This window comes from Melanerpes formicivorus, unplaced genomic scaffold (assembly GCF_026170545.1).
Source record: "Melanerpes formicivorus ecotype bairdi unplaced genomic scaffold, bMelFor1.0.p_v2 SCAF_56, whole genome shotgun sequence".
NCBI lineage: Eukaryota > Metazoa > Chordata > Aves > Piciformes > Picidae > Melanerpes > Melanerpes formicivorus.
This window is the reverse complement of record NW_027142408.1, coordinates 1,517,273-1,542,323: the sequence shown is the minus strand read 5'-3', so window position 1 is coordinate 1,542,323 and position 25,051 is coordinate 1,517,273. Positions and strand designations below refer to the sequence as shown.

Sequence of the window (25,051 nt, the reverse complement as noted above, 5' to 3'; positions counted from 1 at the left end):
AGCTGAGCAGAACCTGTCCCCTGCCTCCTGACCCCCAGCCCTCATATTTATAAACATTTATTAAATCCCCTCTCAGTCTTCTCTTCTCCAGACTAAAAAGCCCCAGGGCTCTCAGCCCCTCCTCATAGGGCAGTGCTCCAGTCCTGGCTGTGCTGTCAGGCAGCAGGCCACCTACACACAATCTGCAGCAGGCTGCTGTGGGCACTGCCCAGCTGTGCTGTGACTGTCACAGACACAGGCAGCAGGCCACCTACCCCCAGTCTGCGGCAGGCTGCTGAGGGCACTGCCCAGCTGTGCTGTGACTGCCACAGGCAGCAGGCCACCTACCCCCAGTCTGCGGCAGGCTGCCGTGGGCACTGCCCGGCTGTGCTGTGACTGTCACAGGCAGCAGGCCACCTACCCCCAGTCTGCGGCAGGCTGCCGTGGGCACTGCCCGGCTGTGCTGTGACAGGCAGCAGGCCACCTACCCCCAGTCTGCGGCAGGCTGCTGAGGGCACTGCCCAGCTGTGCTGTGACTGCCACAGGCAGCAGGCCACCTACCCCCAGTCTGCGGCAGGCTGCCGCGGGCACTGCCCAGCTGTGCTGTGACTGCCACAGGCAGCAGGCCACCTACCCCCAGTCTGCGGCAGGCTGCCGTGGGCACTGCCCGGCTGCGCTGTGCCTGCCGCAGGCACCTACCCGCAGACACCTACCCGCAGTCGGGCGCGGGGCACCAGCGGCAGTCGGGGTCGGCCACCAGCCAGCGGCGCAGCATGAACTCCTCGTACTTCTCCATCAGGACGTCGTCGCTGAGGATCAGGCGGATGTCGTGGGGGTTGAAGCGCTCCGAGCACTCCGGGCAGCTGATGTTCACCCTGCTCTCCGAGATCTCGATGCGCAGGTACTGCCGCAGGCAGTCCACGCAGGAGCGGTGGTGGCAGGTCATGATCTCGGGGAACCTGTCCTTGGAGTGCCGCAGCAGGCACAGGGGGCACTCCAGGAAGTCCCCGCTGGGCTTGCTGCCGGAGACGGTGCCGTTGTCGGAGGAGGTGCAGGTGGAGAAGATGGAGTTCTTGTCCGTGCACATCTCGGAGTGGATGCTCTCGATGCTGGCGATGCCATCCACGCCCCCGTTCAGATCCCTCGACTTGCGCTTGGGGTCTTTCTTCCTGCGGAAGAGGGAGCCCAGGGAAATCCTTCTCTTCTTGGGGGCCTTCTTCACCGAGGGCAGGCTCACCGAGGAGGCCGAAGACTGCAGGTCCCGGTCGGAGCCCATCTGCCGGTGCAAACTCATGGCGAGGCCACTCACCAGAAGGGGGTCAGATTTCATAGGCAGCCCTAAGCATGGCTCAGCATCAAAGCAAGAGAGTCAGAGGCCACGGGTGTATTGTGGAAGCCAGTTTGATAGCCTTCATGCAGACAGCTCACACCTGTCTGCTTCCAGCAAAGCCTTCGGAGGAGCTCCCTGTGTCAGGAGGAAAGGGGAGAGGAAGAAACGCTAGGTTAGAATCACAACCATCACTGAGAGATCACAGCACTCTAGTGATCTGTTATTCACATTACCAACTTCTCACCATCTGACCCAGTAATTCTTTCTGTCAGCTGCTTCTATCCTTTACATCCTTCTCATCTTAACAAGCCTCAGATCTCCCTGTGGTCAAGGAGTGGTCAAGGAGCCTCTGCTACACTCAGGCAGCGTCAAGAGCAGCATCTTCACTGCCCTGCTCCCCGAGTGTGTGTGCAGGAACTACCATCGCCCGAGGTGACAACTCAGTAAATGCAGGACAAGCTCTTCTGTGAAGCACAGGAACAGGCTTTCAGCATTGCCAACTTCCCTCTTTTCCCTACCTCACCTTTTGCACACATGGTAGTTAAACACACATGATGCCTTGAACCAAATGTGTGGGTTTTGAATCCATGTCGACTGCCAGCAGAAAGGAAGTCACTGTGGCTAAACAACTCCAGATTTTCTCAAAGCCTCAGAGCTGTCAGAGAGGGATCTAGCTGCACATTTATGCTAGGCACCTGAGTATTTCAGGGAGCAGAGCTGCAGAGCCAGTGACAGCTGACACTGCCTTGCTCTTTCACTTGCCTGTTGCAACTGAAGCAAAGAATAGAGTTAAGGTAGCACTTGAATTGTTCATTACATTGACTTGCATTTATAAATAGATAGATAGAGAGAGTCCCCCCCCAAAAAAACACCCAACCCCAGATTCCCAGCACATATCCCACCTCTACTCTTCCCTCTGTACAAGATTCCCTCCTGTTCCCTGCTGCTTAGCTGACTGGCTCCAAGAGGAGACAGCAACAGCTGGTTTCCTGTTTCCTCCCAACAGCAGGCAGCTTGCAGTAGGTGGCAGATCACCCCCAACCACACACACTAGCATCACCCAAACAAGCCAAGTGAGAAGCCACTTCTTGGAAGCTTGCTTGTACAAGAGGAGTTTTTCTAACTCTCAGTGACCTGCTCCTGCACCAGCAGAATGAGAAGGCACTGCTTAAGAGACACTGCTGGTGTGTTTCTGGACACGACTGATGGTGGCACCACTGCTTGCCTTGGTGTCTCCCAAGCTTACTTCCCAGAGAGGGTGCCCTGGATTTCTGTAGTTTTGCCACAGAATGGTAAAGTCAGAAACTGGATGCTAAAAGTAAGTCAAAAGGCAGAAAAAGGGAATGTCAAGGGACACTACTGCTGGTACAAACCCCAGTTTCTAACTGACACATCTTGGTATGGAGCAGACAGGAGGGCAAAATGCACCAGGGACGTGAGTGGCTCCATTTACCAGGGCACAAGCAGCCTGTGCACCAGCCAGCTGTATGCTGTTTGTCTCTGGGGTAGCACTGCATGACCACTGGGGTCAAGACTAGGAAGCTTCAGAGGAAACTGACCAGCAGCAGAAACAGGAATCCCTCCCCAGAGGGGAAGTACAGAAATAGTCCAGCTGGCCAGAGCAAGGCAGGCAGCAAACCCACTGCTGGCCCCCTTCAGACAGCTACAGGGTGATGTCAGAATCGTCCCCGCAGGTAGCCGAGCCGGCGCTGCTCACTTTATGGCACCAGCCAGTGCAGCAGTGCCCCACCAGGACACTGCCTGCCCCCAGGGGAGGGATTCTAAACAACACCAGGAAAAAAGAAATTTTTAAAATCATTAAATCTCAGCAATACCTAACAATAGTGATAATTTAAAAACCTACAGCAACAACCCCCCTCTGGCACCTGCTTCTGCTGAAGAGGTCCTGCCTTAGGCTTCTGTCTTAAGCTGCTATAACCTATTCCAATCTATAGTCTTTCTCCTGCTCCCCTAAGAAAGGACCATCTCAGCTCCATGGAAGAGTATCCAGAACACTCTTACTTTCCTCTCAGGGTCTAAATCAAGCCTGTTCCAAGAACCTAACACACTCTTCCTAAGGGAACATTTACAGCCTAAAATCTAGTCAAAAAGAATCTTGGGTGCTTTACCTGCTTCTGCTCCCGAACCAAAGGAACAGTTTTACAACCCCTTTCTCTCATTAACCTAAACCATTCCCTTATGGAGAGCAGGAAGGTGACACTGCTCAGCCATGGTGACAGGGCAACTTCCCTCCAGGATCTTGGCATGATGTTGAGGTGCCCTCCAGCCCCTAACATTCTGTGATCCATGTCATAGACAGATGCAGCTGGCAGAAATACACCACAGACACACAAATGCTGCAGCCTATGGCAGGCACTGAAGTCAGTTTGTGAATAATCTCAAAGGCATTGCTGTAACTACACACTTCCTAACACCTGAATGTCCACAGACACTAGCAGGAGAGTGGGAAGTGCCCTTCTCCCCAAGCTGGGTGAGTGCAGGCACATTGACAGGCAAGGAGGTGAGGTCTTGTCAAAAGCAAAAATGAAATCCAAAGAAGCAGGAAGTAAACAGTGACACAGCCAGGCCCGTGGCTACAAGCCTTCCCCTCCTCTTCTCTGGAGAGGAAAGAACTTGGGTTACAGCAGCTCTGCCAGCTCCACCAGATGGACAGACTCAAGGAGCAGCAGCTCTGGTGGTGAAGCAGTTGGACTTTTTAAAACCAAACAAACAATAAACAAAAAGGTTGTCCCGTGCAGGTCCCACAGCACTGTGTGTAAGCAGCCTCTGAAGGAAAGGAAACGTTCAAACTGGCAGGACTTTGGCTTAGAGAAGCTGCCAGTGATTTCAGACAACCTCCACTCAGCCTCTCTAGATCTAAATGCATGCAGCCAGGTTCAAAAGCCATCCTCTCCTTATTTAGTCATTTTGGATTGCCACTTCAGTGACGTCCAAAGATCGCTTTGCTGAAGGGAAAAAGATCCAGCAGAGGATTTATTACAGGAAAAAATGAAGACAAATGGCCCACTGCTAGCAAGGATCAGCACTGTACCAAACCTTAACAGCCTCACTAGAGCAATCTGGCAGCATCTGCAAGTTCCTGCTGACAAAAAGAAGGGAAATGGCTTTGGTTCTGCAGTGCCACAGAACACAGCGTCTGTGTCATGCCAGTAACAGTGAGTCCACGTGAAGGAGATAGGCTGTGTGAGAAATGAAGCTTGGAAATCCTAAGAGCCGAGACCAGCCAAGCCACACAGCTGTGGCCACAGTTACGACCAAGCTCATTCTGAGAGGCAGCACCCACAGCAGCTCCCTGCCTCTTGCAGGGACCAGTGTAAGCTGTCGGCGTACCGAGGAAGCTGACACGGGCAGGAGTGAAGGGCTCGAAAAGCCACAGGGTGGAACTCTGCAAACCTAAGCTCACCACTGCCCTCAACATTTCCTCAAAAGCCCTCAGTGACTACACAAAGCCATGCTTCTGGCTCCCTGCCATGCCCCAAACCCCAGCACAAATCCAAATTCCAGCCGTGCTTTGCATTCTGCTGGCTCCAGAGGCAGCCACAAAGAGCTGCGGCGGCAGCGCACACAGACTCGGGCGGCTGAAGGCTTCCAGGAGCACACACGACACTCACTACGTAACTCAGGCACGGCTCAGCACCTCACTGCTACCTGCTGCTTCAGTCAGCCTCTCTCAGCTGCTTGCTGGGTTTGCCCAACTGATACCCAGGCCATTGTCACCCACGCTGCTTTAAGCAACTGCTGCTGCTGACAACAGTATTTGTCCATGTCATGGGCAGCAGAGGGAAAGGAAACCTGGGAGGTTTTGATTCTTCCAGCATGGCCCCCTGTGCCATAACCACTGCTTGTCTCACCTTAACCATTCTCAAAGCTTTTTGGACAAGCACTGACCTGAGTGTAACCCCATGCCTGTGCCAGAAGGCACTGCCAAAGCCCCGCTTCTGCAAGGCTGCTGCTGGGGGACACTCACTCCTCTGTGCTCCGGCCTGCCCTCCAAACACACCAGAGGCTCAAGCTCTGCAGGCTGCCTGCTCTTCCATTACACATCCAACCCGGTGTACAGAAGCCACAAGGGAGTCTGCCATCAGGACAAGCAGTTTCACACAGTTGGTAATGAAAGCAGGCTTGAAACATTTGTGTAGGAAAGAAGCAGCCCCAGCACAAACACAGCTCTAGCTCCATCCTCACTACAACCCTTAAACGCTGGGCACTGGTGCTCGAACGGCAAACTTTGCCTTGCCCTGCTGCAGATGACCACTCTTCATGTTGGGCCCCTCCTGGCAGTCTAACCAAGCATCAGCTTTGTGTGAGCACACTGAAAGCTATTCCTTGATGAAAACTGACTACTAACAGCTTCCTCCTGTGGCAGCTGCAACTCCCAACCTCTGTACCCTGTAGCTGCTTTCTGTTCTGGGGAGCTGCAACAAAACACCCAACACCCAGAGCCTGAAGTTCATGCACCAAAAATGCATCCTGGATCTGAGGCACATTTCTGCTTCCCTCTTCCAGTCTCAGAGTAGCCTGGAACTTACAAGCCATGTTGTGTTAAACACAGAAGTACCTCTAAATACCCAAAAGAGGCATCAAAGCCATGCTGTGCTTTGTGTTTAATCCACGGTGTAGGAACTGTAAAAATGGTGGAATCAAACACAAACCAAAAGCATGCAGAAGCTCTTTGAAGCACAGGGCTTTGGACCAGCAACCAAGGTGCTCATTTCAATTAGAGATGTCATTCTTCATGTGTCACAAGAGTTTTAAAACTAGGGGAAGCACCCAAACACTTTTGCTGAGGATCTGTAGAAGAGGATAGCTCCGCTTGCTTTACACGTAGTATCATAGTATCAGTCAGGGTTGGAAGGGACCACAAGGATCATCCAGTTCCAACCCCCCTGCCATGGGCAGGGACACCCCACACTAGATCAGGCTGGCCAAAGCCTCATCTAGTCTGGTACTGAACACCTCCAGGGACGGGGCCCCAACCATCTCCCTGGACAACCCACTCCAGGGCTTCACCACATGCCTCAAGTTCAACTACAAACCTGGCACCACAGAGTTAAAGCAGTGAGGAACAGCCTGGAAGAGCTGAGCAGCTATGACAGCTCTGTGCTCCTGTAGTACTATGTCCCACTGAAACCCCTAACTCACGTCAATGCCCTGCTGTGAGAGCATGCTAGGACTGCACGGGGTTTAATCACAGAGCACTCAGCACAAGCAGAACCGACTGCAAGTAAACAAATGGAAATGACGTGGAGACCGCCAGGATTCTGGGAGAGCTTTCAGATGAACTAAGCTGGGGAAGAAAATCCTTTAGTGGTAGCATACTGCACCAGAAGGTGAAACTCAGCTCTAACAATCAGCAGAGTACTCCTAACCCCTTGCATGTGCTCCCTCTCAAGGGCTACAGGACAGCAACGTGTTCCACCTCATGCTTAGAATACTGTAAAGACACCAAAACACCTCGCACCATGGAAATGTCTTCAGCTTTGTTTCTAGTCAGAGGTGAAACTAAAGGGTTGATATTTGGATTAAACAGAAAAGTGTATGCTGTGTAAAGTTAAGCAATTTGTAGCAGCAGACTTCTCAAGCTCTTCAAACAAAGCCAGACCTACAGATACCAAACTTTTGGCACAGCAAGCCAGGAGGCGAAAATGTCCAGTGCCTGCCATCACCCACCTCCCTCAAACTGCAGGCTGCGAGGCTACTGTTAAAATACACTCACACAGAGGCTTTTAAGAGTCCAGCCATGCACAGCAAGAGGGAACCAGGATGGCAGCTGACCCTTCATGGGCTTTACCCAAGCAAACCCAGTGATTTTAGCTCTTTCTGCAAGGGGTCTCTGCTTTGGTAGAGGAGCAGTGAGGACTTCTCTTCAAGTACAAAGAGCATTTGTTACAAGTTACCAGAGCTGCTTCTGCTACTAGCAAATGTTTTACAGGAGAAAATGGCTTAATTATTTAATTAGCTTCTCATTTCTTTATGCTTACAATGGACTGTTGATAGCTGCCCAGGGGCCACCGTTTCTAAACCAGGGCTCTCAAATCCACAAGTGGTCAAAGGTGAGTTTTGAAAAACCTTTAGAAACCTGCCACCTCGACTCTCCAGCTTTAGAGAGAACCTTTAGACAACACAGGAGCAGCTTCAGACAAACAATTCCACTTTTTTAGTGTGTGCAAATGCAAAAGACCAGGAGTTAAGTTGCCTGCAAGTGCTGCACCAAGCATTCCCACACGCTGGAGCTTGCAGGGGGCTCAGGGAAGGTGCTGACAGGATCTGGGACACGCCTGTATCAGCACAGAACTGATAAGCAGAACAGAGTATGGTCCTTATGCATAAACTGAAAGGGAGTGACACCCTCTAGGACAAGGCTGCTTGACACTCATAGGCCACTGCAGCAGTGCTGAGTGTTCACAAGGCATCCACCAGGAGCAGATGGACTTGCTTTAACCTATGGGAGTTTGTATAATGCAGAGTCAGGTTACTTTAGGAAAGTCTTCCAATAATCAGGATCAGTTTAGAGATGCTTTGTGATGCCTTCTTACAATTCAGCAGAAGACTACTACTAGATACCAAAAGCAGCCAACAGGTTAGGGCAATTCCCTCATCACGTGCAAACCTCTCTTCTCAGCTGTTTGTCTGCACTTCAGGTGGGGTGGTCACTGAAGCACAGGACTCCTCTTCATTTGTAAATCATAGAATGTACATAGAATAAACCAGGTTGGAAGAGACCTTCAAGATCATCGTGTCCAACCCATCAACCAATCCAACCCACCCAAACAGCTAACCCATGGCACCAAGCACCCCATCAAGTCTCCTCCTGAACACCTCCAATGACGGCGACTCCACCACAAACACTACAACATGATGGTTTCTCCAATCCCCTTCATGTCCAGATTATTACTCCATATTCTAAACCATGTTCTAAACCCCTCTGCTGTTCATGGGTAGTATTGTACAAGAATTTAAGAGAAGAGCACTTGTGAGGCAGCAGTGCTTTAAACCTCTGAACAACTGCCATGCTGCACTGTTACCATGCCCCAGTTTATTCTGACTGTACTTCATCTTCCCTTAGAGTCCTGTGTTAATTATCTGGGCATTCTATTTTCACTTACAGAACAAAGCAATATTGTCTGTAAAACAATGAAGTAAACAGACTATGGACCCACTTGGGCTCAAAGCCTGAGCCACTCAGACGGACCAGGCATTAAAGAGTGACAGCATTTAACACACACAGCAGCCTGCAGAGCACTGCAGGACTGCCAGAAGGGAAGTGACACACAATGTTCCATTTTAATGTTCAGAATGGCATACAGCACATGGCAGACCAGCCCTGGTAGACAGGCAAATCCAATCTTCAACACCTCAAAGAAGAAGAAAGTTCTGCTTTTTCCTTTGAAACTGATGTGCAATATCTCCTGGATCATGTGTCCATGAGGGCTGCTATTGGGGAAAGGAAGTCCTGCAAGCTGCTTAGATCATTCTGAAAGTTTCTGAGTAACTGATTGCCAACTCCAGCACAACTGTTCCCCTTGCAAACAAAGCCTGTGACGAAGAGAGTGCACGTAAAGCTGCTGGGGGATTGCTGGTAACCATCCCTTTAAACCACAGAGGAACAGGCTCTAACCAAAAGTGCTGAGAAGAGAAACAGCTTTTGCCTTTTGATCTAAATGTTCAGTAGAAGACTTCATCAGCCCTTTCAGAAGCAAGGTGAGCCAGGAGAGGATGGAGCTCCTTCTAAGGGCCCACATGACACTTTTGCTAACAAATGTCAGAGGCAAGGACTCCTTACATTCTAAAAGCATTCATTTTCTAAACCAGCAGCATCAACTCTGGGGATATTGAATGCAATGCTTGACCAGAGCTAAGAACTCAGTGAAGAGATGCTTTCTATTTGTGAATCTCCAGGCTTACATCTGTGACAAAGAAGACTAACAGGATCAATTTCCCCTTATCTAACCCAGCAGAGCAGTCTTTGCTTGCCCCTGCCCTTGCTCGCTGTGCTGAAAGCTTATCCCATGCACTGCGGTGCGGGGCTGCAGGCAAACGGGCACCGAACGGAGCCAGCAGAAACCACTCTTGGAAACACTGAAGAAAACAAAATGTCATCACAACTTTTAACTATTTTAATCCTTTGATTGTTAACATCCTCATACCAGCACATTTTCACCCTTGCCTAAGTGGTGGGATTGCATCCCTGTGTGCAGCGATGGGCACGTACCTTCACTTCTGAGCGCTATGGAGAGATTCATTTCAGATACACACCCAGAGTAATTTGCTACAACATCTGACCAGCCAGTGGTCTGGAAAGTGGAAGCTGCACAAGCTGCCTGTGCACCAAAAAATGTTTTCATCCAACTGCATGAACACTTTAAACCAATTATGCACTCTCTGTCCTCAGCTCAAATCAGCATAGTGAAGCATTCAAAAGACTGACAGATCACTGTCTGACCTGCCTGAGACCAACGTCCCCAGGAACCCATCACCTTTCCCATCCCTCAGGTAAAAATGTAACCTCAATTCTGCTCTGAAAACACTAACCATCTGTAGGAGCAGTCAATATACAACAACTAACAAGCTCAATCTGAATTCTGCCTCCTGACAATGCTTAGATGGCGTGAACAGACCCAGATACTTCAGCAACGCAGTCTTACAACAAGCATCTATGAAACCAAGTAACTCATGTGACAACAGCAATAGCAACACAGTCCCAAAGCAGATCTTCAGGGGGTTTTACCTCTCTTTCAGCTGAAAAGCAAGCATTCCTCATGTGTGGCTTTACTCCTCAAAACTACTGCCCAGTGATGCCTTGGCATTTCCTGCAGCTGCTTCTCATTCTGAACCCTACGCTGCAGAGCAAGTGGACTGAACGCACAGCCCAGTGAAACAGGATCAGAAAGCTTTGCTTCCTGTGCCACCAGTCCTGCAAATGGAAAACATTGCAACACTCCTGGATGCTGAGATCATTCATGCAGAAAAAGTGCTCCAAAAGGAGAACCACCAAGACTCACAACTTCCAGAAGACACAGCTGGGATTTGAGGTGTCTCATCTTGCCCACTGAAACAGCCGTGGCTTCATCCTGCTTTCTGACCACCTTTTTTTCCCTCCTTGGTTTTCTTTTTCTTTTCTCCTTCTAAAAAATTTAATACAGGCTTTAAAGTTTGCCCTACCATAAAGCCAAGCCAAACAAAATGTACTAAGATAGAAGGTGGGGGCAAACTGTAGTAGAGGGGTCCGAAACCAAGAGCAGGAGTTCCAGAGAGACCACACAGGATTTGAACAGCATACCAGAAAGACAGCACTTTGGGGGACAAGTAAGAGGTAACAGATCTCAGCTCTTGGCTCCTGCTGATTTGTAAGTTCAGCAAAAGCCAGAGGTTTCTGCCTTGCACTAAGGATAGATCTTACTGACCAGCTGGCTGGCAGCATGCCCCAGCTCTGCTTTGCCTCTGTTTTCAGGGTGGTGGAGAACCAAAAGCCACACACTGATCTTGAACTAGCAGTGCCTCAGAGTAAGAAGTGCTGGAAACAATTAATGGATTAGCTCTTAATCCCCTGGCCCTATTTCACCAGTTTTACTAACAAAATGGGTATTGAGATATATTTTGGATAAAACACACGAAGTGAACCAAAAGGGAACAAGATAGGTGTTGAATTCTTGCAGTGGGTTGAAGCTGGGCTGTGTTACCATGGGATGGGATAAGAGCTTGGTCACGGTGTGTGGATGCCACTGTGACAACTCACAGCAACTTCCTAAGCCACTGGAAACTCAGCCCTGGAGAGCTGAACAGCTGCTGTGCCTTGATCTCGGTGGTGGAAGAGCCTCTACAGAAAACTCCTCCTTTTGATAAATACAATTCAATATAAACCTGCCAGGAAACCTTGGGTGGCTGAGTGACTAAGCCATGCCAAGCTATGGCAGCAGCGGGCCCAGGACACACAGACAGCGCTCTGAATTCTGCTGCAAGGGCTGGAACTACCCTGAGGTCAGCTACAAAGTTCCACCAGGGTAACCAAGAGCTCCTGTGCACTCCAGAGGAGAGATGAGAGCAAGCCCTGCTGTAACAAGGCTTAATTCCACTGCTGCCTGGTTGGAGATCTGCTCTGTCAGCATGGTCACTGAGAATTCCTAAATGGATGGATTTCAAATCACCAAGCCCAGATTTTCTGTAATGGCAGCCCCAGCTGACCTGGTGCAGTTTCAAACACAGACTAAGATCAAAAAGATAATGAACAAGGGAGAGAAAGAGAGACAAAAACAAAGACAGGGAAAGGTCTAGCTGGGGAAACAAAAATACTGTATCCTGCCAGGAACGCTGCCTGCAGCTTCCAGACAGGAAACTCTGCCTCCAGAAAAACCATCAGCGCCAGGAGATGGCCAAAGTACCACAAAACCCACCCCACAGCACAGCCTGGGGCAGAGGGGAAAAGGAAGGGAACCACGACTGCCTCACAAGCCACCAAACACATCTGTGCTTGTCAATACACGAGGGGAAAGTTTCATCTCACTGATGCTTCTTTGGGGAGAAAATTAATAGAGAGGATTCTTCCAGTTATGCTGAAACTAAGTAAAAGCTAGAGCCCATTCAGCAGAGTGGAGGCAGGAGAAGGGCAATGGTCTAGCCATCTGCACAGGCAGGCTGCTCTGGCATCATGGACCGTGCAAACACTCAATCAAAGGCACACAGCAACAAAGTTCAGGGCTTGTTCAAGACCAGCTGCTGCTGTACCTGTGCTGGAAATACATGTCACCAGGAGCAGTGCTTCTGCCAGCACGGTTATTCCACCTCCAACACCACCATGCACCTATGCCAAGCAGTCTGCCATGTCAGCACACAGCAGGGTTGAGCCAGTCTCACGCAAGCTTCTCCAAACGTTTCTCCCCGACAGCAGTGTGGTGTCACTGTAACAGACTGGGGACCAGGCAGAGCTTCTCTGTGCAAGAAACAGACCAAAATGGCTAGAAAATTTAGTGCAAAGCCACCCAGCTCTTGGCTTTAAGGACTTCTCCTCATGACTTTTGGTCCTTATTAACGGCATCCCAGCACAACGCAAGCCGGCAGGGCCTGCGACCCCCTCTGCCTTACAGACTCCGGGCTCCACGGTGCTGGTGAAGCCCTGGCAATGCTGCCACATTCCGGAGTGTCAGAATGCTTCACACCAAACAAACCCCTCACAGGTTCCTTGCTGTGCTTATTAACACATTGAACAGCAGCATAGCACATCAGAAGGAAAGGGCATGGGATCCGCGGTGATTCCGCTCTGGCTCAGCAGTGCTTAGTGGCACACCCGGTGAGCAGCTGCCAGAGAGGGGACAGGGAAGTGTGGGTCAAGGTGGATTTGCACCCTTCCCTTTCCTCATGGCTTTTAAACCACAAAGCTCCACTGCCAGTCCCCACAACACAGGGAGTATTTCTGAAATACAACCCCCCTGGCCTCTTTGCAGGAAGGATTACAGAGTCTCTTTCCCCCTCCACCCCGCACTTCCCCATGCAAACTCTCACATTCTACCACATCTTTAAATACACCTTTGGATGTTACCTTTTTGCTCTCCACACAGCAGCACCTTCAACAGCTCTTCCTACACAGCTATGGACACATCCTTTGTGCAGCAGAGACATCATCCACTACAAACTACTCACACAAGGAAAAGAAACAAAGGAAGGAGGCTGCAATTCCTGGAACAGCTCCTGGGCCTATTTTCTCCATCACTTCAAACAGCTAAACACTTTCTAGGGACAGTCTCCAAACCAGCCTGCATTAGTTCAGGTGCTGAGGTAAGCCCATACCTTGTGGGGTGTAAATAGTGACATTGGCAACCTGCCTTCAGCCAGATCCTTCTCAGTGAAGCTCCAAAAAGCCATCCCAATGCCTTAAGTCAGACCTAAAAGCTTCCTAGACCACACACATCTGGTAAACTGAATTGCCTCAGGCCAAGAGTTCCTGTTAGCCTAAACCTGAGTCTTCAAACGTCAGGATGACTTTTTCCTTTAGAAAGCAGAGTAAATATTGTTTTAAACACTCCAAAAGCTTCTTGCTTATTTTTTTTTGAAACCAGCTGCACTCCTCCAGCTTGGCTTTGAATCCTGTCCCGGTGACAGCCACAGCTCTGCCCCACTGGCCTTAAACACAGCTCTCCTGAGCTGTCTGCATCCAGGTAACTCTCAGGGGAAAGCAGCACCTCAAATGGAATGGAACACACAGGATTTCCCATTCATTTCCAAGTTGCAAATACTTGTTTCATCAGCAACAAGAGTCAGTCCTCTGTTCATCCCAAGTCCAAAATGCCACTTGCTCTGGCAGGTGACACATTCACACAGTGCTTTAAATCCTTGCTTTCCTTCTACTTGCAGGTTAACCATTACGACTTTAAAGTGGTGGTAGATGATTACTGATTGCTGTTCTGGCTTATCTAAAGCTAGGGCTGGGATGGACATAAACTCCTTGAGCAATACATGCAGTCTCCTTCTGAATAGGTCTTCCCTGGGATCAGCAGCAGACAGCTGTTACTGCAATCCCAGTTTAAAGTGCTAAAGGTAATATCCTGCAAGCCAGCAGTACTAAGCACAAACACTTAACAAAACCACCTGAGCTGGCTGCAATAACCAAGTGGGACAAGATCTGTCAAGGACATTTCCTACCCACAAGACACAGCAAACACACAAAGATTCCCCCAACTCTCTTCCATTCCAACATGCCAAAGCCACTGCAGCCAGGGCAGCTGACTGTGCAGAAAGCACAGCCTCAGCCTGGCTCTGCTGTCGTCAAAGCCTGCTTGCCAGCAGATGCTTTCTGAAGGAGGAACAGCACAGTGGAGACTTCATGCACCTCGGAGCTTGGATCCCTGAGCTGGGGAACTCATGCAGAGCAGGAGGAGGGGGATGACAAATTCAGTTTTTCAGGGGGAGACGTCGGCTGCACCAGGCACAGCCTCTCCTCTGGCTGGATCGTTCTCAGGTAAAGTCTCTGCATCACAGGGCCAGGAAGAGAACAAAGCAGTGCTGCTAAGAGCTGAAGAAGAGGCCAGCTGAAGCAACCAACTCAGCAGTGACAAGAGAACAGGCAAGGCAGGGAAGCAACACAAGCCCTTAGCTAGCACACCTTGTCCCTGCAAGCCACCCAGCCTGACCCAGACGGAGCAAGGGCAGACAGCAGTGCATTCGTCTCTTCCATCTCCAAAAACAAAACAGATGCCTCAAGTAAGAGATATGTGAGTTATGCTGCAAGCAGAAACTGCAGCCAAAGCTAACAGTTTGTATACTCTGAAGATCACTTTAGACTAAGGGATTCCCGAAATTGCCTGCAGACACCATGCCCACAGTGGTGGCAGAATACCTCAGGCTGGCTGGCTGGGGAATGCACAAGACTGCTGGAAACACCTCAAATAGGAGCTCAGAAGCCTCCTCTATTCCCTCCCAGCAAGCCACACAGACGCCAAGGCACATTCACAAGCCTGATGGTTCATGTCACAGGTCCTGGAACCCAAGCCCCTGCACAAAAGACACTTGCAGTCACCTCGCTGCACCTTGCAAGCCATCTTTACACCTTACTCTCAGCTGCCCACACACACTCACAATAAAAGGCTCTTCACTGCTACTAGAGCTTGCCATGTAGTGAGTGCCACAACACACAGCAGAGCCCTCAGAGGGGGCAGCAGTAGCTGGAATCGATTTACAGCAGGGCTTTTACAAACCTACAGACAGAGGTAACACCACTTTGCTTCCGCAGCCACTGACGATGTGACTCCAGTCTTGAAGGAAAGCCAGCTCCTGGGAGAAAGAAAAAGCAGCACCTGACAGAGAAGGCAGCTCCCCAGAGCCGATGGTGAGACTGGAATGCAAACCAAACCCAAGGAGCTGGGTGCTCAAGGAGGCCACGCCTGCCTCCAGATAACCTGGTGACACTGTGACGCACTCCCTGGAATCGGCTGCAGCGTACTCGCAGCCCCTGCCCCAGCTCAGCAGACTGTGACCTGGCCCAAGCTGTGTTTGCCATCTCCCAGAAGGCCATGGAATTCCATGGAAAATCCAGCTACCGTGGCTTCCTTCCCCACAGCTCTCAGGATTACTCCACAGGTATAAATCCTGGGCTCTAGTCCCAGCCCGGCTCTTTCCTCTGGCTAGTGAGAGAAGCTCCAAACACAGAGTATGTTTTCTCAGGGGGTGGAGGGGGAGGAAACAGCCAGGGTAAACAAACTCCAAAACCATTTAAGGTTTCAAGACTGGAGTATTATGCCCAGCTCCATTCTTCAGGCAGTACAGAACTGCCAACAGTGAAGGTGAAACCTGTGTGCAAGAGCTGCACTTTTTCCCCCCCCTCCCCCAGTCTGCTTTGTGACAGGGGGCTAAAATTCCATAGAATGAAAACTAAATGTACTTCTCTAAGCTTGTTATGCTGCAATGTGTGTGGTTTCCTTGCATGAGACAAATGAATCATACACTGTACAGCTGCCAAAAGAATAAACCAGGCCCAAGCACTGCTAGTGAGCAGCAGAGCTCCACAGCACAGTCTGGTTCCACTGCAGGATTAAATTTCAAAATCACTGGGGAAAAAAGTGAACAACTTCACCCAGGGCACAGAAAACGTCCAAATGAAGTCCTAGCAGTCTAAAAGTGAGGCCTTTCAATCAGCTCTGCACAGAGAAGTTAGAATCCAGTCAACAAGGCTGGGAAAGACCTCCAGAGACCATAGAGTCCAACCTTAAAGCAGGCATTTTCAGGCTTTAATTGTTAGTTAGCTTCAAGTTCGTGATTCAAACCAGTAGATCCTTCCAGAAATTTTACTCACCCTGCCAAAAAAAAAGGCAAATTGTTAAGCATTTCTGCTCTCCTCAGTCTGTTTCCAGTAAGGAGGGTTTGCAGGCTGCTCTCTAACCAATCATTCCATGCTGCATTGTTTTACAAAACAAACTGAAGCCTGTAACTGAGAACTCACTTGAAAAGTTCTAAGTTCTTTTAGCTGCTCTTCCCCTCCTCCTCCTTTCCTCTCAGGCCTTTCTCCTGCTCATACCTTTTAAGCAAAATCATCATTATCAGTAGAAGTATTCCTGACCATTCAGTCCCTTTCTGTCCTTATTCCTGACCCTTTTGATTTTGCAATCCCACTGTTCAGCCTCAGCCTCCAACCAGGAAAGCTGTCAAACCCTGGGCTGAAGGAACATAAATGATTCCTCGCTCTTTTAAAGCTGTGTGCAGCTACAGAAGCAGCCAGCTGCAAGCTTTTACCAGCATTATGAAAGAATTCTTCAAAGAGGCAAACCTGTTACCCAGCAAAAGCAGCTCCTCACCTTGGAGCCACAGCAGTTGTGTAACAGAGTTCTGCAGTGGAGCTCAAGGCACGCTCAGAAGCACAGAATCAAAATGGTTAGGGAACACTAATAATAAATGCAAGTAAAGCAGCACAAGAACCTGCCAAGTCAGCTCACACAGCACAGGGCTGTCCAAGGAGGAGCTGTTCCATCTCACCTCACAAGACTGTCATCATTTCCTTATGCTAGCAGGCTTCAACTCCAACCAAAACGATGCTGAGCGCAGCCTTTGGGAAGGACTGCTGGTCAGGCTGACATCCTCCAGCCTGGGAAGAGAACAGCTGCACTCCAATAGACACCACTTTGTTTAAATTGAAGTCTGGACACCACTGGAGTAGTTTATGTCTGCCCACACTTCCCTGTTAGGAGCTTCAGCTACGTTTGTGGCTTTTCAAGGGAACAGGAAAGAGTTTGTGTGGGAAACAACCAGCGAGCCATTAAAACTTGACAGCTTGCCTTGTCTGGGTACAATCCCTCTCCTTTCTGTTTCATGTCCTCCAAGTGTCCAGTCACAGTCACCCCAGGAACCACAGAGGACTGTGCTGACAAGACAGAAGGGGAGGAGGGGAAAAGGAGAAAGACAGAAGAAAACACCAAGTGAGCAGAGTGAGAGATAAGCTACCAGGGAAGTCACAAGTCCCCAGCTGGCAGGTTGGTACAGTACTGCTGGTTCACCAGCTCCACCTCAGCAGTAACACCATGGCATACAGATTACTGAGAGCAGGAAAGGTGGGGAGGATGTGACAGGAATTGTTCCCAGGACAGAAAGCAAGCACAGGTTTTTGGGAGATGCCCTTTTGTTGCCAGGCTCTCCCTCAGCTCTGTGTGAGACATCTTCCCCCTCCTTCGGTTTCGCTCGCTAACAACCACACGCATTTGGGTGATGCCTGTTTCAGCATTCGCCATAACCAGGGGTTCTACTTCAACTTGCCACCTGAGTAAGGACATCTTTTAGAACCCTTTACATTTGTCTAGACTATCAAGATGTACCAAGACAGTTCAGCGACCCAGGCCTTCTCTAATGACCTGGACAGACCCATTTTTGTGATAAGCAAGATGGTTTCCACATGGAGCCCAGTGTTCCTGCAGTGTACTTACCTGCACTGCCAGCCAGCCCAACACAGCTATGCCACAGCTGGCAGAACTGCACAGCAAGGCTGCCAGCATCACCTCACCAGTGCTGAAGTGGTTGCAGCAGACACCACTTCGTGCCACCTGCTTCTGAAACACAGCTTTCTATGGGTAACAGAGGTGTACAGAGCCACACCAAGAACTGTTTGGACATTTAGCACTGCACACTGGTGTGCACAAAAATTAAGGGTACCAGAATGCAACCTGTCCATAAAAACCCAAATCAGCATCCCACTGGACTGCACAGTTGATGCACTGGAAGGTGATGCAATGGTCCAACCCCAGCACATCTGATGGTTGGATGTGAGCATCCAATCCTCGCCACCACTTCCAGCTCTGTCCTCTGTCCCCAACACAGATCCAACTGCCAGGGTGCTGCAGGCAGATGGGTAGATTAAATGGGGCCAGTTTCTTCTCACCCAAGCAGCTGGCTGCTTACTACAGGGACAAGTTGAGAGCACAGCACCAGGACAGTGAAGCTCAGTGAGACTACCGCTGCTTGGAGCCCACTTGGTGCTCCAGCAGCCATTTCCAGCTCTTAGGGAGAAGGCCACCAAGCCAGGTGGAAGAATCCTAAAGGCTGGGTCTGGCTGTTGAACTTCCAGTTAGATCAGAGACACCCTGATTTCTCTGGAACTGGCCTCATTCCAGGGATGGCTGCTCCTCTCTTCCCTCTGAAATGAGGCCTCATGCCTTACTGCTGCCCATCCTCTGCTTTGCAACAACATACAGCACTGAATTCACAAACACAAGCTCAGGAGATACTTTCACCAGACTCATTGCTTCAAAAACATGACCAGGAGCACTCCAGTGAAATCTTCACAGGGGTTCTGCAATGAAAGATTGTTTTGTTTTGTTTTAATTTGCAAAAGGGGAAACAAGAAACCAAAGCTGAAACTGCCACCTGAAAGAGGACTTAGATACTGCAGGCTGCCAAAGCACTAAGGCTGCTGTGTGTCAGTATAGGACTGTGCAGGCTCAAAACTGCTGAGCACTGACAGCAGGAGCTGCCCACAGACCAACACCTGAATGCCTACAGATGGGAATGCAGGAGAACAAAATCTAACTCCTAAGGGCCCTGCCCACCACCATGCTACAGAAGAGGCTGCCACAGACTCTTGGCATTCTAGCATTCCTTCTGGGTTTCTACCCAGGCACGCTCTGATTACAGTGGCTGATGTTTAGGGTTTATATGTTAACAGCATTTGTTGTTGTTAGAGCAGAAGAGTGTTCTCTTACACTAACGTTATGATGTAGTAAGGTGCAGATACCAGGTGAGAAGCTTAGCTAGTGTCACGCAGAATTAGCTGCTCTGAAACTTCTGTCTCATGAATGATTTGATTCCTACTGGCCAAGCAGTTTTGAAGTGGGAAACAGCCCCACGGAGCTGCCTTCCCCCCAGCAGACACAGTGTGCTGCAGTGCTTTGCAAACCACAGCTTGGGGGATACATTTTCACGGAGGAACACCAGAAGGTGCAATAAATCCTGACACAGATCCCTGCTCCTGCAACAACAGACACGGGGTGGGAGCAGGAGGGCTGCCCAGGGCTGAGCTTCATTTAACCTTCCCAACCCTCCTTCCCCAGGCACCAAATCCACATGGCACTGCCAGCCCAGCTGCTGGCCAGCAGTCAGTAGGGGCTGAGGCTAACAGCTGTGGGCAGCCTCTGCTTGTCTTCTGTCATTTCTTCTGCAAATGCTCAATGTGGTGAGCCACAGACACAGGTATGGCAGGAGGGAAACAACAGGGGGAAACAGGGGGATCTAATAGCAAAATGTTTAAAAGCAGCTGTTTAAGTAGCTTCAGCATTCACAACTCCCCTGTCCCAGCACAAAACCTTCTCTTCCTGCTCCTCCTCAAGGTTCACACTTAGCCCTTTCCCTCTGCTGCCTTTCCTCACCACCTCTTCTGGTACCTCCTCTAAGCTGGCAGTAGGCATCTTGCAGGCCTCTGTCTCAAGCCCCTTGACCTGGCAGAGAACTAAGAGCAGAGGAAGCATTTCCCCCTTCTCACTTGGGTCCCTCATTGCCAGCTGGGAGACAAAGTGTAAGAATCTCCCAATGGCTACAGTGGCTGAAGAAGTCTGGCTGCATGTCAAGTACTCAGAAGCATGGGTGTTAGGCTTTAAAGACAATGCTCATAACCAAGTTTTCACAGTGAAAGAATAAAGACAGAGCAAGGTGTGGGGAAGGGGAAAATGCTAAGGCCCCTGAGCACCTGGGGCTGTCCCCTGTCCCATCTCTTATTGAAGAGGAGTGAAAAATAACCATGTGCAAACCACACAAGCCAGCTCCTCAAGGAAAGGCCTTTCCACAAAACGTTCCTGAGAGAGCCAAAAGTCAAACTGTTTTCACTCAGGATGTCACAGGACATTCTAAGACAGCTGCCTAATTGCACATACAGAAGAACAGAGCCAGGCTGTAGCCCCAACTAGATACCACACTAATCACTTCCATTTCAACTCTGGACTGAAATATTCCCCCCTCACGATTATACAGAAATAACCTACAGGGGAAGGAAAAACCCAAACCTTTTCCAAACTGCCTCTTGAGGAGATAAGGCTTTTGTCACCACAGTGCATTGCACAGCACACTGCCAGCACTCTTTTCCCATTTGCAAAGCATTGTTAAAGGTGTGGCAACTCCCTTGGAGCACGCTGCATGTCTCTCAGCTGACTCTGCTGTCTGGTTTAGAGGCTTAACCCCAGGCTGTGAAGTTCCAGCCCCTGCCAAGTAGCCAGTGAAAAAGAAACAGGGTCTCCCCAGCCCAAAGCCTGATTCCTTCCCTTCCCCAGTCAGTCCAGGCTGTGGAAGGAACTTGGATTTGGTTTGCTTTTGTTTTGAAGGTGGAGGGGAAGTTGGACCTGTCTATCACTCCATCAGCTGCTGAAAGAAAAAGAAAACAAGGATACAGCAGGGGTACTCAGATACCTCCTGAACACCTCACCATGCACCCACAGTCAAAACAGGCACCACACTGTAGCTCAGAGGTGATTCCCCTTTCTTATTCTTTACAGCAAGCCCTACCACTCTGTGATAGGAACACAGCAGTTCACTAACCACGGACTTAGAAAACTGTTTCTCCCAAACTACCAAAAAAAATTGCTGTGAAGTCGAGCTGAACTTACAGAGATCTCAGCAATTCTGCTCCTTCCAGGAGGCTGCTGAAAGCACTGGGTTACAGACCATGACAATAAGGGAGCAGACTTGAATAGAAGGGTTTGAGAGCAGACCAAAGCAAACAAAAACAAGCATCAGGTTTTTGTGAAGTGTATGCTCAGCACTTGCAGACACAGCAAGAGTACATGCACTGGGCAGCCTAAGAGGCTGGGGTTAGCAGCCCTCACAGGTCAGCTCTGCACAAGAACTGAGCTGCCAGTGAAGGGCCAAGCAAGCTACAACTTCCAGAGCATCCAACACTGCAGTTACTGCTAGGACAATGGAAACAAACGGGAGCCCAACATCTGAACATCTTGAGCTGTGGTGCATATACAAGTGTGCTGGAAGATCAAATATCTGCAGGCATCCTAATGAAGCAGCCTTTGCCAGCAGGGAAAAAAAACCCAACAAACTATTATGGTTTAATTATATTCCTTAAGTAATGTCCTGGTTAAGCAGAGCATGAGAACAGATGCTATCTAGGCTATTTTGGGGATACTCTAGGTAAGGAGTCACTGAAGAAGAAAAGACACTGCCCTGCAGCATCACTGCAGAAAAAAAGGGAGCTCTGCTGCCTCTTCTCATCCAGGGAGCCTGTCCAAGTGAAGCCTGCTTGTTTACATCACCATAGCAAAGACATGCAACAAATGAGAGTAAATCCAGGCAATCTTTCCCAACACTAACTCAAGCAGGTTGGAAAAGACTCTCAAGGTCATCAAGTTCAACCATCAACCCAGTACTAGCAAGTCCACCTCTAAACCATGGCCCTAATGGAACTTCACTCAAGGTGTCTGTGTCAGTAATTTGTTCCCCAGAAAAGCCCCAAGAGGCAAACCCTTCACATCTGCACACGTGGAGCATAGAAGCGTGTTACAAAGGTAGGTTTGGGGTTTGGTTCAGTTGTGAGAGGAAAGTGAAGTTATTTCACTTCTCAGGGAAGTTCTTTGAAATCAGGAGCTTCACTGTTTATGTGGAACCATTTATTTCCTCCTACAGTTCCAAAGAAAATAGTTACACAAATGCAGGAGAGGAAGCAGGTGTATAATGTCATTGAAAAGCTATTTAAACTTCTTCAAAAGGAACTGTCTGTCAGCACAGGAGCTCTTTCAAGCATTTCCTTAAGTTACTTGCTAGAACATACACTTGAATATTTACCATACTACTCAACAGAAGGAAGGCAACCACAGGAGATTCTTTCCCAGGCACTGCTCCATGGCCCTGAGCACAAAATCAAATGCTCACGGTGCAGGGAAACAGGGATGTCATTTCAAGCTGTGCCTAGATGGAGATGATCCTCAACAGCACTACAATGAAATGGCAAAATCACAGTAAAATAAAACACCTGGGGACATGACAGATTAGGAAACCCCAAACAAACAAGAATCAAACACAACAAAACCCCACCACCACCACCACACAAAAAGCTTTCCAAGCGCGAGTGAATTCCATAGGATCCCACACCGCTCTCCATGTCCCCTTCTTTTATTTCAGCCTCCCTTCTGCTTTTATAAAGCAGCTCTCACTAACACCTGGAGCTGCTTAGAGCTAATTAAGCCCCAGATAACTTCACAAAATGCATTTCTGTGGGAAAAAGCCTTTTACAAAATGATATCCATGTGCACTTAGGCAGCTTGCAGCTTTTTCATACGTTAATTTCCTCCAGCAATGCACAAACAACTCGGTGCAGACAGAGACATGGCAGACAAGCTCCCCAGGAAGGCAGAAAGCTCTGAAGTCATTTCCCTGCATTCTGAAATGTAGCACACTGAAGGGAATGCATGGCCTGCAACGTCCAGAGCAAGGGGCTCTGCTACAGAGGGGTTTTATGCTCACTAAGCTTTGCTACATAGTTCTGGAGTCCTACAGATGAAGACCTCCTGAAGGTGGTGTACACCAGCACAAGCAGCCCATGCTGTGTCTCTGTTGTGGGTTCACCTACCCTGCAGCAGTTTCAGAAGAGGGCCTCCTCCCACTCCTCAGAGTGAAGTCATGTTCAGTTTCTAGCTGCCTCTAAGAGAGGCTTCAGCTCAGTCTCCAGATCTGAGTGGAAGCAAGGGCCTCACCTTCATTATATTGATGACTGTGTTAGTAGGCTCCAAGAAGAGGGCATTAATACATAGGAGGTGGTAACAGGTTTAACATTTTGAGCCACTGCAGCTATTTGATAAATCAATACTGTCGTTAGCAGGCTGCTCTGAGAGCATAGCTGCCATGCTGCACTGTTCTGTGGGACTGACTCCCCAAAGGCAATCACTTGCCAGAGCTTACTCCACAGGCACACAAAAGAGTACAGCAGCCCTACAAAAGGCAGCAGCAGGCTTCCAGCAAGGATGGATACAGCCTCTCATGGTTAAACAGCAGATGTCATGGGGGAGGAGAATGTAAGCAGACAGATTAAGTCAAACCGACAAAAAATACAACCATGTGACTGCAAACCAGAAAGTGAAGCAGAGGAGTTAAGTGCACTGGGATTCACCTCATCTGCACAGTTCAGTGTGTCATTCTCTGCAGAAGTGAAGACTTTCTTATTAAAATGAAGGCTAGTAACTGTGATGACTGCCTGACACTTCCCACCACAACATCCTACTTCCAAAGCTGCTTAGAATCTTCCCAAACTAGGCAGAAAGTTCTACACTTTTTTCCCCCCCAGCACTCTTATTTCAACCAAACTACTTCAGCAAATAACAAACCTCCCCCCAAAACCCAGGACACACTTTAATGAAGATAAGAAACTCTATCCCCAATGTGCAGGTTTTTTCCCCTGGAGAGGTTCATCACTAGCACCCTTTGAAGCTGGAATCTGCACTCTCTCTGGTTTGTGCATCTAGGATGTGCATTTCACCAGCCTTCCACCAAGGTGGCAACAGACGTGCTCACACGTTTTGGGCATGGCAGAAGATACTCTGCCTTCAGCAAAAAGCACATCTTGTATTAGGACACAGTCTCAGGCTGCACCAGGGGAGGTTCAGGTTGGATGTTAGGAAGAAGTTCTACACAGAGAGAGTGATTGTCCATTGGAAGGGGCTGCCTGGGGAGGTGGTGGAGTCACCATCACTGGAGGTGTTCAGGAGGAGACTTGATGGGGTGCTTGGTGCCATGGGTTAGTTGTTTAGGTGGGTTGGATTGGTTGATGGGTTGGACACGATGATCTTGAAGGTCTCTTCCAACCTGGTTTATTCTATTCTATTCTATATGCTGGGTCAAAGTACCAGAAGAGACAGCCAGGAAGCTGACATCCTTTCCAAAGTCCCACTACTAAATGGCAGTGATGCAGAAGATGCTCTAAGCAGATATGGTGAGGGGGAGAATAATTAAACTCATGGAGATGAGAGGTCAGGGCCAAAAAGCAGACACCCCCAAGAACAGAAACAGTCCAAGTTCACTGAGACATGACCCTGAGCAACCTGACCTAGGAGCAGCCCTGCTTTGAGCACAGGCTGGACTCTATACCCCCCCCCCCCAAAAAAAAAAAAAAGTATCTTACAACCCAAACTATGGAAGTGGTAGCTGCAAGGACAACTGAAGCCTGCACCAACACAGGAACTGTCCTACAGACTAAGTTGGACTCCCCAGGGGACAGCGTAGATGTACTGAGCAATGCATTTGCAGGGAAGGAGCAGGAATCAAGAAAGCACAGCTGTAGAATTAAGGACTAGAAGTTAATAAAGGCAGGCACAGAAGGTAATCAAACTATAGCTACTTCTTCAACCCTAATTCTGGCATTTCTTAACATTTGAGAACCTGATCTGAAACCTTAAAATGCCAGTAAGATGCATGGAATGGCAGTTATCTTCACTCTGTGGACATGAGCACATCACAAGAGCAGAGCAAGTCAGTCAGCTAACTGCTGCAGTAAAGCTAAGAATCTTTCTTTTTGGAAGGAAATCAAATCACCCAAGTTTTATTTTCATCACCAAACTCCTCAAAACTCCCCACACTCCACTACTCTACAGCAGTACCATACAGACAAAGCAGGCATCTCAGCTAAACTTCAAAGGTGCACAGTTCCTGCTTCAGAAGAAAGCTTCACCACCTACATGGCTTTTTTCAGATGAAACAAGCACCGACCAAGGCTTGCTTGCTATGGAGTGTGGTGGGGCTGTTCAGTGCACCACCAGCAGGAAGCTCCCT

General features: G+C 49.3%; 1 protein-coding gene across 2 annotated transcripts in view; it reads right to left on the bottom strand.

The window, feature by feature from the left end:
• Positions 1-25,051, bottom strand: part of RNF19A (ring finger protein 19A, RBR E3 ubiquitin protein ligase) — a 49,549-nt gene that overhangs the window by 17,503 nt on the left and 6,995 nt on the right. For both annotated transcript variants that reach the window (XM_068161147.1, XM_068161149.1), the window contains exon 2: positions 693-1,444. In XM_068161147.1, coding sequence (XP_068017248.1) covers positions 693-1,309 — 617 coding nt within the window. In that variant the 5' untranslated portion in view covers positions 1,310-1,444. The remainder of the gene's footprint in view (positions 1-692; positions 1,445-25,051) is intronic.